General features: G+C 36.6%; 1 protein-coding gene across 1 annotated transcript; it reads right to left on the bottom strand.

Annotated features, from left to right (window-relative positions):
* Positions 1–125: 125 nt before the first annotated feature.
* Positions 126–15,121, bottom strand: LOC117341175. Its single transcript, XM_033903019.1, has 8 exons — positions 13,714–15,121; positions 9,517–9,727; positions 9,138–9,176; positions 8,378–8,485; positions 5,353–5,512; positions 4,813–4,963; positions 3,508–3,655; positions 126–2,469 (listed from the first exon to the last, which is right to left on the bottom strand). The coding sequence occupies exons 1-8, from the start codon at positions 14,806–14,808 to the stop codon at positions 2,000–2,002; spliced, it is 2,382 nt and encodes a 793-aa protein (XP_033758910.1). The 5' UTR covers positions 14,809–15,121; the 3' UTR covers positions 126–1,999.
* Between the last annotated feature and the right edge of the window lie 3,276 nt (positions 15,122–18,397).

Genomic DNA, 18,397 nt, shown 5'->3' with positions numbered 1-18,397 from the left:
GCAGGGAAAATACTTGATAATTTCAGTTGTATTGCCATAATCCTTGAAAAACCAGGTGGGCAATGTAGGTCCTCTGAGCCACTTATTGACTGTTAAGTCAATAGAAAATGACAACAAGACTTTCAAACAAAAGTAATGACTATTTATTCCACACAAACACATTTCATGGAAAAACCATCCAAAGAGATTTGGCACAAGTTCTTACAACTTATACTAGGCACTCTCCCTTAGTACTACAAACCAACTTTGTTCGCGGACTTATACTAGGCACTCTCCCTTGGTACTACAAACCAACTTTGTTCGCGGACTTATACTAGGCACTCTCCCTTAGTACTACAAACCAACTTTGTTCGCGGACTTATACTAGGCACTCTCCCTTAGTACTACAAACCAACTTTGTTCGCGGACTTATACCAGGCACTCTCCCTTAGTACTACAAACCAACTTTGTTCGCGGACTAGTACTTATACTAGGTACTCTCCCTTAGTACTACAAACCAACTTTGTTCGCGGACTTATACTAGGCACTCTCCCTTGGTACTACAAACCAACTTTGTTCCCGGACTTATACTAGGCACTCTCCCTTAGTACTACAAACCAACTTTGTTCCCGGACTTATACTAGGCACTCTCCCTTAGTACTACAAACCAACTTTGTTCCCGGACTTATACTAGGCACTCTCCCTTAGTACTACAAACCAACTTTGTTCGCGGACTTATACTAGGCACTCTCCCTTGGTACTACAAACCAACTTTGTTCGCGGACTTATACTAGGTACTCACCCTTGGTACTACAAACCAACTTTGTTCGCGGACTTATACTAGGCACTCTCCCTTAGTACTACAAACCAACTTTGTTCGCGGACTTATACTAGGCACTCTCCCTTGGTACTACAAACCAACTTTGTTCGCGGACTTATACTAGGCACTCTCCCTTGGTACTACAAACCAACTTTGTTCGCGGACTTATACTAGGCACTCTCCCTTAGTACTACAAACCAACTTTGTTCCCGGACTTATACTAGGCACTCTCCCTTAGTACTACAAACCAACTTTGTTCCCGGACTTATACTAGGCACTCTCCCTTAGTACTACAAACCAACTTTGTTCGCGGACTTATACTAGGCACTCTCCCTTAGTACTACAAACCAACTTTGTTCGCGGACTTATACTAGGCACTCTCCCTTAGTACTACAAACCAACTTTGTTCGCGGACTTATACTAGGCACTCTCCCTTAGTACTACAAACCAACTTTGTTCGCGGACTTATACTAGGCACTCTCCCTTAGTACTACAAACCAACTTTGTTCGCGGCGATTTAATTTCATGATTTATAGCCATTAAAGGCGTGCTGTACCCATGATTAAAAATACTAATCGGCGTTTAATTTTCCCGAAATACGCGAAAATTCATCGCCCGCGAAAATAAGTTGGTTTACAGTTATGTATTGTTTTTCTACACGTCACTATTAAACAATTGGACCTCATTGTAAAATTAATGCAATTATGAGTAAGTATTTGAAGAGGAGTTGATATCTTGAATTGCAAAGTCTATTAAGTTTTGCATTTAAAGTACTGTACTGAAATTTCGATTAGGTATTTGACAGAAGATCTGAACTTTTGTGTTGTATTTCCATGGATGGTTTAAAAGACACACACGATATTGGCATCATTTAAATCAAATTACGAGTCGGACACAGAAGTAGAGCCAAACATTTGATTAAACTGCACCAAAGAGCTATTTCGTCCTTCTAGGATTCGTCAGTGATGCTTAGGACCTAAAGAAAGCATTGGAGACGACCAAATACTCGCCTCGAAATAGATAAAAAAAAAAAGTCAGAATCTGGATGGCGAGATGCACAAGACCAATAATTTTAATCAATGTCAATAAACTTCATAATGTTCAATATTGGATTTCAAAAAACGCTAAGAATGGTTTCATTTGAAAACAAAGGCCTGACATAAAGTATATTGGATTGTCATTGGAAAGGAACGAGGCATTTCAATGTCTCCTTGGGTGAAAATTGAATTCCTGTATAATGTTAGAAGGCAGGTCAGCTCGTGGAATATTATTGGAAGGTAATTTGAATTGAATTGCATTTAAAAATCCATTTCTTGGGCTCCTGTTAAATTTGACAGCATTCCTTTTATTGAAGTGTGTGTATCGTGACAATTTCCTGTAAATTGATTGGTCTCTCGGTATAATATTAAAAGAATTTTCTAATGTTTCCAACTCATTTAATGAATACAAGTTCGTACTGTTTGAATTATACAGCGGTGAATTTTTATCAATCCACTTTAGATACTTTGTATCATTAAGTAACGAAACAAGTTTGTGGATAGAATCTTCAAAATATTTCCCAAGAATGGCTTTGGTCTGTGGCAGCATGGCTCCCAATCTGGCTTTCAATGGTGAAACGTACTGCTTTTGTCGACTTGCCACCTTTACCAGATCCGGGTATGGCATTTGATCTACAAGAGATTAAAAGGCTGTATCAGTATACAATTAATAATGATATTATGACGTCACAATAAAGGACGTCACGCGACTGTCATGTTATCCAGAGCTGGAATGCTTCTGTCGCAGACAGACATTTTACTTACTTTTTTTTATTAGCGCAGTGATAAATACTCAACCACGGCGATTCTTTTTTTGATAAAATTCGTCCAATGATTTCAATTCATACTCAAATATAGAAATATAATTAGCTTAATCAGTCCAATACCCAATAGCATGTATGTTGACACCGACCAATATTTAGGCCGATAGTTTATGTTGACACCGACCAATATTTAGGACGCCAGTTTATGTTGACACCGACCAATATTTAGGACGCTAGTTTATGTTGACACGTCATTGACTTTGCCTGAGAGAGGATTCTAAACCAACATCAGCTGACAAACATGGAACGGAATATCCTTGAATTACACAGACTGTGCACAAATTAAGTGTTACTGTCTTCCCCAAAATCAGCTGTCATTCATGGTACGAAATCTCCTTGACTTACCAAGATATAGAGATCGAGGTACCTATACCCAAAATCAGAAGGCAAAATTGTAACGAAAAAAAATGTTACGCGAAATCTCCTTACCAGGATGGAGAGACAGAGAAGTGCCTTTACCCAAAATCTGAAGACAAAACATGTTACAAAAAAAAATAAATAAAATACAAAAAAAAAAAAAAAAAAAACCGAAATGCCCTTGAATTACTAGGATAAAGAGAACTAGGTTCCTATACCCAAAACCAGAAGACATGTTTCGAAAAATAATGTTACGAAATCTCCTTACTGAGAGAGAGAGAGAGAGAGAGAGAGAGAGAGAGAGAGAGAGAGAGAGAGAGAGAGAGAGACGTGTATATATACCAAAAATCTGAAGTCAAACATGTTACAAGAAAAATATATATATATACGAAATGCCCTTGAATTACTAGGATAGAGCGATCTAGGTTCCTATACCCAAAACCAGAAGACATCTTTCGAAACAAAAATGTTACGAAATTCCTTGACTTACCCAGATTGAGATGTCTAAACACAGTACGAAGTGTACCCGCCGTGTCCCTATGGTAGTCCTCGTTAGTCAGTAGGAGTATCTGGTTCCTAGGGAAAACTTTCAGCCACTCCGTCAGGTGAAGGTAATACAAACTAGCGTGCAGTGGGGCCTACGAGTAATTTATATTTGAAAGAAACAAAACAGCAAAGAAAATTGAATGAAGACAATACATGTTTAATTATCCAGGTGTTACGTTCAATTTTGTTCTCCCTACCCTCCGAATATTTCTTCATAAAATCGAAAGATCAGCCACTACGATTTCGTGGATAAAACAAAAAAGAATAATTTTATGCTTTGGTGTCTTGTTTTAACAGAAAAATATTTCAGGGGTACAGAGAGCGAAAGTGAACGTAACCAATGGAGTATCGAGAATGACCTACATTATACTTTAAAGAAACTATCCAAAAGATCTATATATACTGGAATTTTAAAATTGTGACGTCATTATGTAAAAGTTGGAGTCATATCCTTTTATGACGTCACAATAGAAAAATGAACGATTTTACATTATTTAAGGGTTATCTGTAATATTTTTTTTACGTTATTGAGCAATAACACAAAAAACTGGGGTGTACTCTGAATAAACCGCGAACGTTATTGAGCAATAACACAAAAAACCGGGGTGTACTCTTTTCATAAACCGCTTCGCGCTTTATTCAGAGTACACCCCAGTTTTTTGTGTTATTGCTCAATAACGTAAACAAAAATATTACAGTTAACCCTTATAATTTAATTAACAACGATAAGAAACATTTTCATTAAGTTTAACATGTTTATTTTGCACCAGATATTTAAAAACGCATCGATAAATACAAAATCCCGTGAACAACGATTACTCCGCTGACGTCACAGTTTATTTTTTTTATGTTATGAGATGATAACATAATTTTTTGAGCCAATGAAAATGCTTGTTACAAGCAAAATTAAATTATAACTTGAATAATGTTGATTTGATTAATACGATACATGATGTACGCTGGTTAAAAAAATCTATGTCACTAACAGATGATCATACAATCTATACCGTACAATAACTTCAGGTAAGCAATGACATGTAATCTGTTAAAATTAATGTGATTGTGGTGAATATATCAACTTCTATAACATAAAATGCGATATACATGTATACAGAAAACCAATTCTACTACTACCCCCCCCCCCCCCCCCCCCCCCCCCCCCCCCGAAATACAACATGTAAATAAAAGAAATCGGTATTTACAACTTATGTGCTAAAAAAATATACAAATGTATAATATCTTACTGTACCTTGATTTTTTTAAATCCTGGTTTATACACACAGGCCCTCAGTCGGCCATATTTCTCGCATTTTTTCAGATAGCTAATGGTCTGTAGCACGTGGTAGTGAAACGACTCCTTTGTGTCACCATAATGCAGATGTAAGTAGTGAGAATACGCCCTGAAATGTTGACTGTCACTGATGAAAATAGTCACATGATCATGATATGTTCAACAATTCATTCCAACCTATACGTCTCATTTTTCGCTTTCATACCTCTAAAAACACGGCTTTAATGCTATAAATGACATTATGTCTTTTTTTCTTTTGTATTTCTCCCCTTTGTTTCTAGCAAATATCTAAACACAAACAAACATTTATTGTAATTTACAGGTTTACACTTAATTGCTGTAACAGAAATATTACCATTTTGACATAGATATAGATACAATTTGTTTTATTTAAAATTTTCAAAGTAAATATACTAGGAAAGAAGCAACTGGAAGAAAAGTAGTGTGTAGCATTCACACAGAAAAGGGCGACAAGCTTAAATGTTTACTGAAATCCACCTCTCAGCAGGTTCTCGTAGCAGAGCAATCAGTTTGATATCAGGATTCACGTGATGAATTAGATGCGGTGTCGTCACTTCCGGTTCCAGTGCCATTGGGTTGTTTTGTGATATATTACGCCATCTTGTGAAATCCCAAATATCCATTGGATCACCGTGACCTGAAATAAAGTTCAGATGAAATTTACGAATTTGTTTTTAGATATATCAAAATGGATGTGCGTAGACATACAACAATAAAATAACGAATTTGATCCGTAATTATTAAAGAGGCTTACCCGCAGACGGACCGGTAAACGGCATATCTCCGATCACTAAATAAACTTCAGTACACGTTTCTATGTGACAAAATTAGAGGCTTTCCGACTTTATTTCTTGAAAACAATTACAGAATATGTATTTAAAAGACGTTTTAAAACTCAACCTGAGAGGGAAATGTATGGAATATAACGGCAAATCTTCTTTGTAAATCGCCGCTGCCTTTGAAGTTATCACTGTGCGGCACTGTGCACGTGCTTGTTTCTTTGATGTGTCAATCAAATTAGACTCCACTTTATAGCGGGGACTTATTGCGGGTTGCGATTAAATAAATAATATTTAAAAAATGAGGTTTTAATATCACTTTTCAGCGTTTTATAAGGAAAATAAAATGAAAAACTCAACAATTCCAACAATCTGTCATGTGTAAAAAATCTTTTTCTATTAGCCAATTTTTCTGATCTCTCTGCGGGCAAGCCTCTATAAGTACTTGTACTGTAAAATTATAGTGATCAAAACTAACCATATTCGATTTTTACAGTTTGCTAAAAAAGAGATCATATTCAGAAAGCCTATGTTTATTTTAAGTACCCATGATGTTGATATGTGACTATCACATCCATATTAATATATAATAATATAGCTACCCAATACTTTAAATGTGGTCATTTACGCGAGGGGGATTTATACGCTAAATTCGCGAAGGTCATTCGACCACGAAATATTCCCTGACGTGTATTGTTTTGAAATTTATTTGATATTTTTGGAACATGTGCATAATTCAAATGGCATATCGATGGCGGAATAACCCCCAAGTGTATAGTTCCCCTATTTAAATCCCGCGGAAATGACCATGTTAAAAAGTAAGTATATCTGTGGAATTTCTAGAGAGTGCGATCAGAAGGAAAGCAAAGGTAAACTTCTATCTTAAGCTACATATTCACAGTGACCCTTTATTTGTGTCTGCAAGTGCTCATGTTTCAATTTGTAAAACGCCTCTTGTCGCACTAAGCATCTGGAATTTATTCTAACAATTTGGCGATTATGTAGGATAAACTTTTTAAACAGCAACTTCTAACTCAAAATTGATAAATGGGAGCAAAATATAATCAAAATAATGAGATCGCATGGAGACCATTTTAGAAAGGTACATTTAGAATAAGACTAGGTGTTCCGTAAGTGTACATTTTGTAAGCGTTGTATGCCTGATCGACGACACCGCCATACAAATCTAGGTCACGACGACACCGCCATACAAATCTAGGTCAAATCGACGACCCCCGCCATACAAATCTAGGTTACGACGACACCGCCATACAAATCTATGTCAAATCGACGACCCCCGCCATACAAATCTAGGTCAAATCGACGACCCCGCCATACAAATCTAGGTCACGACGACACCGCCATACAAATCTATGTCAAATCGACGACCCCCGCCATACAAATCTATGTCAAATCGACTACCCCCGCCATACAAATCTATGTCAAATCGACGACCCCCGCCATACAAATCTAGGTCAAATCGACGACCCCCGCCATACAAATCTAGGTCACGACGACACCGCCATACAAATCTATGTCAAATCGACGACCCCCGCCATACAAATCTATGTCAAATCGACGACCCCGCCATACAAATCTAGGTCACGACGACACCGCCATACAAATCTATGTCAAATCGACGACCCCCGCCATACAAATCTATGTCAAATCGACGACCCCCGCCATACAAATCTAGGTCAAATCGACGACCCCCGCCATACAAATCTAGGTCAAATCGACGACCCCCGCCATACAAATCTAGGTCACGACGACACCGCCATACAAATCTAGGTCAAATCGACGACACCCGCCATACAAATCTAGGTCAAATCGACGACCCCCACCATACAAATCTAGGTCACGACGACACCGCCATACAAATCTATGTCAAATCGACGACACCCGCCATACAAATCTATGTCAAATCGACGACCCCCGCCATACAAATCTAGGTCAAATCCGGGTGAGGGTGGTGATGGCGGAACCAAGAGGAACATCAACAAACATCGACCACGTCTGACTTTATATCACACAAGGAAATAAAATATATTGATGACGTCCATAAAATTTTCCCACGGTCTAAATTTTACTTCCATCATATAAAAAAAAGATGTGTATTAACGTCAAAGGCTTGTTAAAGCATAAAATGATGTAAAAATTGACACAGAAAAGGGTGACTAGAGCAATAAATAGGCAACTGATTTGATCATTAAATCACCCAATCAGGTTATAATATAGATCATCACTTCATAGCATAATTTTTAGCAATGACCTTTATTTCAAGTAGACTGAAAAAAAAGGAATTCATAACAGAAAAAAACCCTTATCTGTCAGACAGTTTTTGCGCATAACCATTTAACCTATCTTTTCTCGAAGAAAAAAAAACTTCACGAATTTTATTTTCACTGATTTATACTAAAGTAACGCTAAAATTACAGTTTAATTCCCCCCCTGAACCTCTCTTCAGTTTTTAGGTAGAGTATACTCCCCCCCCCCATGTTCATTTCTTTTTTCCTTATTTGGGCAGTCCTTAATACTTCACGAGTTAAATTAGCGAAAGTGATCATGACCCCTGTAGTGCCGAGGATATATTTGACCACGTTGTCGACAGACTGCATAATGTATTGTCGCGATGTTAGATAAGCCAATCAGTTAAACAATCTGATACTAGTATTATATAATCTGTTAACAAGTAAGTGAAAAAAAAGTTTTCTTGAACGTACCCGTGACAAGCTTATGATATGAATTCCGTCCATCTGGGAATTTTACGCCATGTTCAATCGTTTTTGCATCAAAATAATCCGTAAAATTTTGAAGAGTCATTGCCAGACCTGAAGAGATAAAATAACTTGTTAATTGGATTAAAATGCATAATATGGCCACAGTTTCATCAACATTCCTAAACCTCATGACATTCGTTAACTTTAAAATATCTATAGCGAAGTATTGGGACAGTCATCGTAAATATGAAAACAGATTCCGTTCAAACAAATAATTTTGCGTACGGTTGAAGTATATTATGACGTGGGAACCAAATAGCACTGCCATCTACGTTCCAGTGTATAACTGTACAAAGTTCATACCATGTGAATTATCCGTTCACATATGTCTTTCAAATGCAAAACAGTCTGGAGGGGTAATGTAAAATGTTTCCTTAACCTGGATGTGACGTTCTAGGGTGAACAGGCAATGCAAACTATTTCTGTAACCGGATATGACATTCAACGGTGAACGGGTAAGGTAGAAAACGTATGCAAGACACAACATTCACAAGAGCTGAACACAAGGAGATCGGCTAAATCTTATTGTATGTTACAATAAGAGTCATAACCGCCTCCTCGGCCCCACCATAGGCTTACGTGCAACCCCTTGCGAATTCGATAATTTCTTTATTATCTCAACTTAATTATTTGTGTCCATGACAAATTCTGTTATCATCTCTCTGGTGTTACAGACCCGAGCGAAATCAGAAAATCAACTTACGTGGAATAGTTCTATTGTGGCGGAATCCGATACGTTGGTCTGTTTGAAAGAGAAAAATTAATAGATAACGATAAGAAAAGAAAAATGGAAAACATATAAACATAACACATCTGCTGTGTATCTACATGTAGGGGATAGTTTTATCACTCCTAACCAGCGGTCGAAATTCTTTAAATCCACATTAAAGATAATGAAAAAATAAAAACAAGCTATCCTTCAAAATCTACAAAGTTACATCAGGTCATAAAAGCTAGGTAAAAATTCACGTGCACATTTAACAATTCGTTAATGAGATGATAGAACTAGCCGACGGTTTAGTTTTATATTTACGTTGCTCTATACATGTACTGATTTTCAATTTGTTTTGGTCCCAACTCACCATACCGTTTCCAGCTCCAGAACCAAGTCTCCTTGGACAATATTCCACTGTTAGGAAGAATTTGCGGATGGTGGATCATACGGAGAAATAAATCTGTTGTTCCGGATTTGCAGGTCCCAAATATGTGGAAGTAAGGTAGACATCTTAACACACCCATTGGACCGTCTCGCCAACATGGGTTTTTGTAATTAGGAAGGAATTGTGGTTTGTCCTTGAAGTGGAAAAGAACACGATATTGCTTGATGTCAGCTCTACAGAAGCCGAATGGGACCACATAAAAAAAAAAAAAAAAATTGAGTTGTAACAGCTCCAATGAACACAATTCTTTCTCGTTAAAAAATGACTTTTAAAGTCGCAATTGCGGCTTTTAATCTCGTAATAACGATTTCCTATCTCGTTATAACGAAGTTTTACGTTAAAGACGTTATAACGAGGGGTTATTTTCATTGTACAACTCAAGTTGTTTTTTTCTTTGTGGTCCCATTCGACTTCCACACAACACAGAAGAACAGATCGACAATTAGTAGGCGGCGCTTTTATTGATCTGAAAAATTGTAAATTATTTTTGGCTTACTTGAAAAAAACGGTATAAAAGACAGAGAAAGATATAATACAAATGTACTCAGTTTTGAATTATCATCTCTTTTTGTATCAGTAGGCTAAAACGATTTCGTAATTTCGAAAACAAAAATCAACTAGCGTGCAAAAGAAAGAGTGAAAGGCGCCAAAATGTGATGACTTCTTAAAAACAGAACATAACGACTTCTAAACGAGGCCCTATCTCAAAATCGCGAAAACAGGGGCAAAATAGGAACAAAACAAGGGTAAAACAGGAACAAAACAAGGACAAAATAGGAACAAAACAAGGACAAAATAGGAACAAAACAAGGACAAAATAGGAACAAAAACAGGGTAAAATAGGAACAAAACAAGGACAACATAGGAACAAAACACGGAACAAAACAATGATGAAATAGGAACAAAACAAGGACAAAATAGGAACAAAACAAGGACAAAATAGGAACAAAACAAGGGTAAAACAGGAACAAAACAAGGACAAAATAGGAACAAAAACAGGGTAAAATAGGAACAAAACTAGGGTAAAATAGGAACAAAACAAGGACAAAATAGGAACAAAACAAGGACAAAATAGGAACAAAACAAAGGACAAAATAGGAACAAAACAAGGGTAAAATAGGAACAAAACAAGGACAAAATAGGAACAAAACAAGGACAAAATAGGAACAAAACAAGGACAAAATAGGAACAAAACAAGGGTAATATAGGAACAAAACAAGGACAAAATAGGAACAAAACAAGGACAAAATAGGAACAAAACAAGGACAAAATAGGAACAAAACAATGGTAAAATAGGAACAAAACAAGGACAAAATAGGAACAAAACAAGGACAAAATAGGAACAAAACAAGGACAAAATAGGAACAAAAGGAACAAAACAAGGATGAAATAGGAACAAAATTAGGGTAAAATAGGAACAAAACAAGGGTTAAATAGGAACAAAACTAGGACAAAATAGGAACAAAACAAGGACAAAATAGGAACAAAACTAGGACAAAATAGGAACAAAACTAGGACAAAATAGGAACAAAACAAGGACCAAATAGGAACAAAACAAGGGTAAAATAGGAACAAAAAAAGGACAAAATAGGAACAAAACAAGGACAAAATAGGAACAAAACAAGGGTAAAATAGGAACAAAACAAGGACAAAATAGGAACAAAACTAGGGTAAAATAGGAACAAAACAAGGGTAAAATAGGAACAAAACAAGGACAAAACAGGAACAAAACTAGGACAAAATAGGAACAAAACAAGGACAAAATAGGAACAAAACAAAGACAAAATAGGAACAAACAATGCTAAAATAGGAACAAAACAAGGACAAAATAGGAACAAAACAAGGACAAATTAGGAACAAACAAGGTCCAAACAAGAACAAAACAAGGGTAAAATAGGAACAAAACAAGGACAAAATAGGAACAAAACAAGGGTAAATTGGAACAAAACAAGGGTTAAATAGGAACAAAACAAGGGTAATATAGGAACAAAACAATGACAAAATAGGAACAAAACAAGGACAAAATAGGAACAAAACTAGGACAAAATAGGAACAAAACAAGGACAAAATAGGAACAAACAAAGACAAAATAGGAACAAAAAAAGAACAAAATAGGAACAAAACAAGGACAAAATAGGAACAAAACAAGGACAAATTAGGAACAAACAAGGTCCAAACAAGAACAAAACAAGGGTAAAATAGGAACAAAACAAGGGTAAAATAGGAACAAAACAAGGGTAAATTGGAACAAAACAAGGGTTAAATAGAAACAAAACAAGGGTAATATAGGAACAAAACAAGGACAAAATGGGACATCAAGGGCAAAACGGAAACAAAATAAGGGTAAAATAGGAACAAACAAGGACGAAATAGGAACAAACAATGCTAAAATAGGAACAAAACAGGGGTAAAATAGGAACAAAACAAGGACAAATTAGGAACAAACAAGGTCGAAACAAAAACAAAACAAGGGCAAAATAGGAACAAAACAAGGACAAAATAGGAACAAAACAATGACAAATTAGGAACAAACAAGGTCCAAACAAGAACAAAACAAGGGTAAAATAGGAACAAAACAAGGACAAAATAGGAACAAAACAAGGGTAAATTGGAACAAAACAAGGGTAAAATAGGAACAAAACAAGGACAAAATAGCAACAAAACAAGGACAAAATTGGAACAAAACAAGGGTAAAATAGGAACAAAACAAGGACAAATTAGGAACAAACAAGGTCCAAACAAGAACAAAACAAGGGTAAAATAGGAACAAAACAAGGACAAAATAGGAACAAAACAAGGGTAAATTGGAACAAAACAAGGGTAAAATGGGAACAAAACAAGGGTAAAATAGGAACAAAACAAGGGTAAAATGGGAATAAAACAAGGACAAAGTAGGAACAAAACAAGGGGAAAAAAATACAATCAGGAAATATTAACAAAATAAGGACAAAAAAGAAATAACAGATACCGATATGCTTGGAAACTCTTGAAAAAAGTAAAATTAAAATAAGACCAGGTGTTTCGTCAGGCTGAGCGTATCCCAGTGACAAAACAACACCCTTTAACAAAGTTACTGAATTGTTAGTGTATGGATACCAATTTGTACCCCCAAATTTAACATCGTCGGATACACACGGTTGAATGTACATATGTACTACACTACGCTAAGTGAAACATATAGGGTAGGCTTTTTCAAGGGTGTTCATATCATTAAACAATACGTACCATCATCTTCTGATTACGTTACACTCCACTTGTGAGGTGTAACGTGTTCAGATACCTTGGCTAGCGAAGATGTCGTACCATATATACCATATATACCATAAAACCATACATACCATACTATAAGACTCAATCACACAAAATGTGGTAAAACCCGAGGCTCCGCCGAGGGTTTTACCACATTTTGTGACCAAGAGGGTGAAATATCCCTATCCTACATGAACCACATATGATTGAGTATATTTCTCTCATTCCCAAACCAAAAATATGCAAAAATAGGCACTATCTGTCGATAGCTTTCTCAGATAGACGCCATTTTTTCTCAATCCAAACTTTTCTTCTACTGCATATAATAAAAATAGAACAGCGCCAATCGATTTACCATACCCCATATATGCAAACGGCGTTTGCTGTTCTAAAAACGAAGGAAACCATTCATTTCCACAGTCTAACGTTGTTTCAGCAGCCCTGTCATTGCAAGCGAAGCCAAATCACTTGATGTCGGCCAAGCTAGTGTGTCCTTTCGCGTGAAAATATAGTTCCATGTTTTACTTTATTAATAAAAAACAATAAAAGAACGTGTTTTTTTTTTACATAATTTATATCATAAATAAAAAAAAAATTAGATCTGGCCTAGCACATGGAGCAGACGATGTGTTTACAAATCTATAGATAGATCTACTTTCGGTTCGGCGACCTACTTTTGTATTATTGCGCGCGCGTGGCTATCGTACACCGGAAGCGAGGTAATACACACACAGCAAGCATGGGTGTATTTACCTGGACAGACCAGTATGATACCGGTAGGGATGAGAGAAATACTGTATATACCATAATACCATACATACTGTATATACCATACATACCATATACTGTATACCATAAAATCATACATACCATACACAAAATGTTTTCCACATGTGGGACATGTCTTGGATTTTCACAGTCGTAGGTTGTCTGTGTTCTGTTTTCAATATTTTGCTGTTCATATTGAGGAGGTGAATGGGTATTGCCAATCCGATTGGTTTGGACATTTTGCTGTTCATATTGAAGAGGTGAATTTATTTCACCAATCCGATTGGTTTGAACATTTTGCTGTTCATATTGAAGAGGTGAATGGGTATTGCCAATCCGATTGGTTTGGACATTTTGCTGTTCAGATTGAAGAGGAAAATTGAGGTTGCCAATTCGATTGGTTTGGACATTTTGCTGTTCATATTGAAGAGGTGAATTTATTTCACCAATCCGATTGGTTTGAACATTTTGCTGTTCATATTGAAGAGGTGAATGGGTATTGCCAATCCGATTGGTTTGGACATTTTGCTGTTCATATTGAAGAGGTGAATTTATTTCACCAATCCGATTGGTTTGGACATTTTGCTGTTCAGATTGAAGAAGTGAATTAGTATTGCCAATCCGTACTGAATCATCTACATTATTTACTTCAATTGTAGAAATGTTGTTAACCGTTTGGTCCTTGTTGATGACATGGCCGTCCCCCTCTAGAGCATCATTCCTATTTTCCTCTGGCATATCGAACCTATCCTCCACTAGTTGGTCATGAAGAATGAATTGGTTGTGGGCCAGGGCTTCCTGGTTCTGCATATACACGTGTTGTATTTGATTTAGCCTACTCGCTATGTCACCAGGTAAACCGGCATTGTTTAGACTGTTTATACTGCGATCTACAAAGTTATTGTCTGTATATGTATTAGGATCCTGACTTTCAATGTGTAATTTATCAATGACGTCATTCCTGATTGTTCTATTTGATTCACTTCCATTAAGTTGGTCTGCTGATTTTGTCGTTGAATCTTTCACTAGTTTCGGAGATTGCAAATCATGAACAATATTTTCCTTCGGTGGTGATATTGAGCTTTCTTTAACTCCGTTGACGCCAATTTGATCATTAGTTGAACGTTGGATATTATGCAAATGCTGTTGTTCTTCTTCTGAATAAAATTTCTCTTTTATTTTGTTAAAATTCCTCATATATTCTATCGTGTTAAATATGGAAGATTCCAGTTTGTGGGACTGAACTGTTGACTTTAAAAGATGAACCGTTTGTGTTTCATATGAACTGACTGAGTTATTTTCCACATGACTTTGCGTTGTAAAGTTGGAGTCGCGATCAGACGTCCTATTTAAGACGTCCGTTCTGTGAACGCCATACTTAGCATCATTGCGTTTAATGTTTGCTTGGAACGTAATCAAGTGTCGGGAACTCAATGTAATATCATAATTTTTAAATATAAATGTAACTGTCAAGGCAAGACACACTCCTAGTAATGTGGCAATACGCCGCCGGCCGCTGTAACGAAAAAAAAGGAACAAATTAAAACACATATCTAAAATAGAAAATCAAATATTATTATCAACAGATATTAACGTGGCGCCAAAATCAACAGAAAATACTGATATGTAAACGAAAACGATAAACGAAGTTAAAGGCAATTGATGATATCCGCATATAGTTACCATTTTCTAGATAGTAGCATTCCTGCTTCCCTTATCTATGGTATGTACATGTCCCAGTTAAATCAATAATCAAGCACGTGTCCCCCTGTGAGGAAGGCATGTCCTATGACCGAGAAATACCAGAGTCTAAATAATGGTAATTTTAATTCAAACATAGTTTATTGTCCATAAAAAGACAAAGAAATCTTAACTACTATTTCCACACGCTCAAGATTTTAGGAGTGGGACTCTACTTCGCCAGTTGTAAGTATAATGTGATCGGGTAGGGTGTCCTGCCTGGTGGTGCTGTACGCATGTGGGTTAATGTTGCGTCCCGTTTTGTTGCTCATTAGTGTATTCATGTAAAAAAATACATTGTTGTACATTGTTGCAACTTGTACATTCCAATGACGTCACATTGTTTACAGATCCCGCGTTGTGTCTGCACTGCCTGACACGAAGGCTTCATTCTGTGTTTTTTAGTGTTTTGTTAGTTTTCTTACAATTCAATTGATCAGAAATGATTAAACAACCCCAATCAATATGAGGTGTGAATGTAATTTGAAGTTTAAACGGCATGTTGCGAAAAATACTTCAACTTTCACTTTGACAGTGCATTCGTGATCGGAGCTTCGATCGGCTGCCATGGCAACGACGAGGACGGTAGTTTTATAACAGTGTCGAATTTACAAACTTGCATGTACAGCCGAAAACGTCTAACTATACCTTATGTCTTTGGAAATCATCTGTAAATAATTATTTGAATTAATTACGATCCATTGCATTCGTTTATTAACGTTTGTTCTTTTCTATATGCCGATTTCGATACCTAAAACACTGAAGAGTTCCAATATTGGAGAATGAACATTAACACTTGCTCTATGAATCGTCCTAGAGCACCCGACTACCCTAAATCAATAATTATGAAACAGGTAAGAGCGTGAAGGTAATTGTATGAGAACAACGAAAAGTGCTGTACATTCTTACGAAAATGACAAACATCGTCAAAATTACTTAAAAAGTAGTCAATTAATCGGCACTTCGTCAATTAAGACCAGTTTATAACGCCGTTATGTAACCATACTTGAATAAATAGAAGAATGTACAGCACTTTTTCTCGGTTTTTTAGCACGATGAATAAGTGCATCATATTTGTTTGTACGACAAAATACGTTGGTCGGGTGCTCTGGCCATATTTACCGACCAAGTGTTAATGTAGTCCTTCGTGCCGGTCACGTGACCACGCGAGAACAGGAGGACCGACGAAAACATCCCGATAAAGACGTTGGACACCTTACATTAAAATCCGATCAAGAAAACAAACAGAACTTACCGGGAAATCATTAAATATTGAATTTATATAAAAACATGACGATTTTTGTTCTTTTTAATTATAAATGCAACATTAACCCACATGCGTATACAGTATACTTCAGTGAGATAGCACTACAAAGGGGGGGGGGGGGGGGGGGGGGGGGGGGGGGGGGGGGGGGACATGTGGGACTTGTCTTGGATTTTCACAGTCGTAGGTTGTCTGTGTTCTGTTTTCAATATTTTGCTGTTCATATTGAGGAGGTGAATGGGTATTGCCAATCCGATTGGTTTGGACATTTTGCTGTTCATATTGAAGAGGTGAATTTATTTCACCAATCCGATTGGTTTGAACATTTTGCTGTTCATATTGAAGAGGTGAATGGGTATTGCCAATCCGATTGGTTTGGACATTTTGCTGTTCAGATTGAAGAGGAAAATTGAGGTTGCCAATTCGATTGGTTTGGACATTTTGCTGTTCATATTGAAGAGGTGAATTTATTTCACCAATCCGATTGGTTTGAACATTTTGCTGTTCATATTGAAGAGGTGAATGGGTATTGCCAATCCGATTGGTTTGGACATTTTGCTGTTCATATTGAAGAGGTGAATTTATTTCACCAATCCGATTGGTTTGGACATTTTGCTGTTCAGATTGAAGAAGTGAATTAGTATTGCCAATCCGTACTGAATCATCTACATTATTTACTTCAATTGTAGAAATGTTGTTAACCGTTTGGTCCTTGTTGATGACATGGCCGTCCCCCTCTATAGCATCATTCCTATTTTCCTCTGGCATATCGAACCTATCCTCCACTAGTTGGTCATGAAGAATGAATTGGTTGTGGGCCAGGGCTTCCTGGTTCTGCATATACACGTGTTGTATTTGATTTAGCCTACCAGCTATATCACCAGGTAAACCGGCATTGTTTAGACTGTTTATACTGCGATCTACAAAGTTATTGTCTGTATATGTATTAGGATCCTGACTTTCAATGTGTAATTTATCAATGACGTCATTCCTGATTGTTCTATTTGATTCACTTCCATTAAGTTGGTCTGCTGATTTTGTCGTTGAATCTTTCACTAGTTTCGGAGATTGCAAATCATGAACAATATTTTCCTTCGGTGGTGATATTGAGCTTTCTTTAACTCCGTTGACGCCAATTTGATCATTAGTTGAACGTTGGATATTATGCAAATGCTGTTGTTCTTCTTCTGAATAAAATTTCTCTTTTATTTTGTTAAAATTCCTCATATATTCTATCGTGTTAAATATGGAAGATTCCAGTTTGTGGGACTGAACTGTTGGCTTTAAAAGATGAACCGTTTGTGTTTCATATGAACTGACTGAGTTATTTTCCACATGACTTTGCGTTGTAAAGTTGGAGTCGCGATCAGACGTCCTATTTAAGACGTCCGTTCTGTGAACGCCATACTTAGCATCATTGCGTTTAATGTTTGCTTGGAACGTAATCAAATGTCGGGAACTCAATGTAATATCATAATTTTTAAATATAAATGTAACTGTCAAGGCAAGACACACTCCTAGTAATGTGGCAATACGCCGCCGGCCGCTGTAACGAAAAAAAAATGAACAAATTAAAACACATATCTAAAATAGAAAATCAAATATTATTATCAACAGATATTAACGTGGCGCCAAAATCAACAGAAAATACTGATATGCAAACGAAAACGATAAACGAAGGGGGGGAGGATCCTTAAATGACCGTAGCTGTTGATAGGATATTAAACAATATAAAACCAATTTAATGTAATAAGAGGTCAGATGTGTAATGTGCTGGTAGAT

Source organism: Pecten maximus, chromosome 13, assembly GCF_902652985.1.
Source record: "Pecten maximus chromosome 13, xPecMax1.1, whole genome shotgun sequence".
In the NCBI taxonomy this organism is placed as follows: Eukaryota; Metazoa; Mollusca; class Bivalvia; order Pectinida; family Pectinidae; genus Pecten; species Pecten maximus.
Note: the sequence above shows the minus strand (reverse complement) of the source record. Positions and strands in the feature narration are given on the sequence as shown.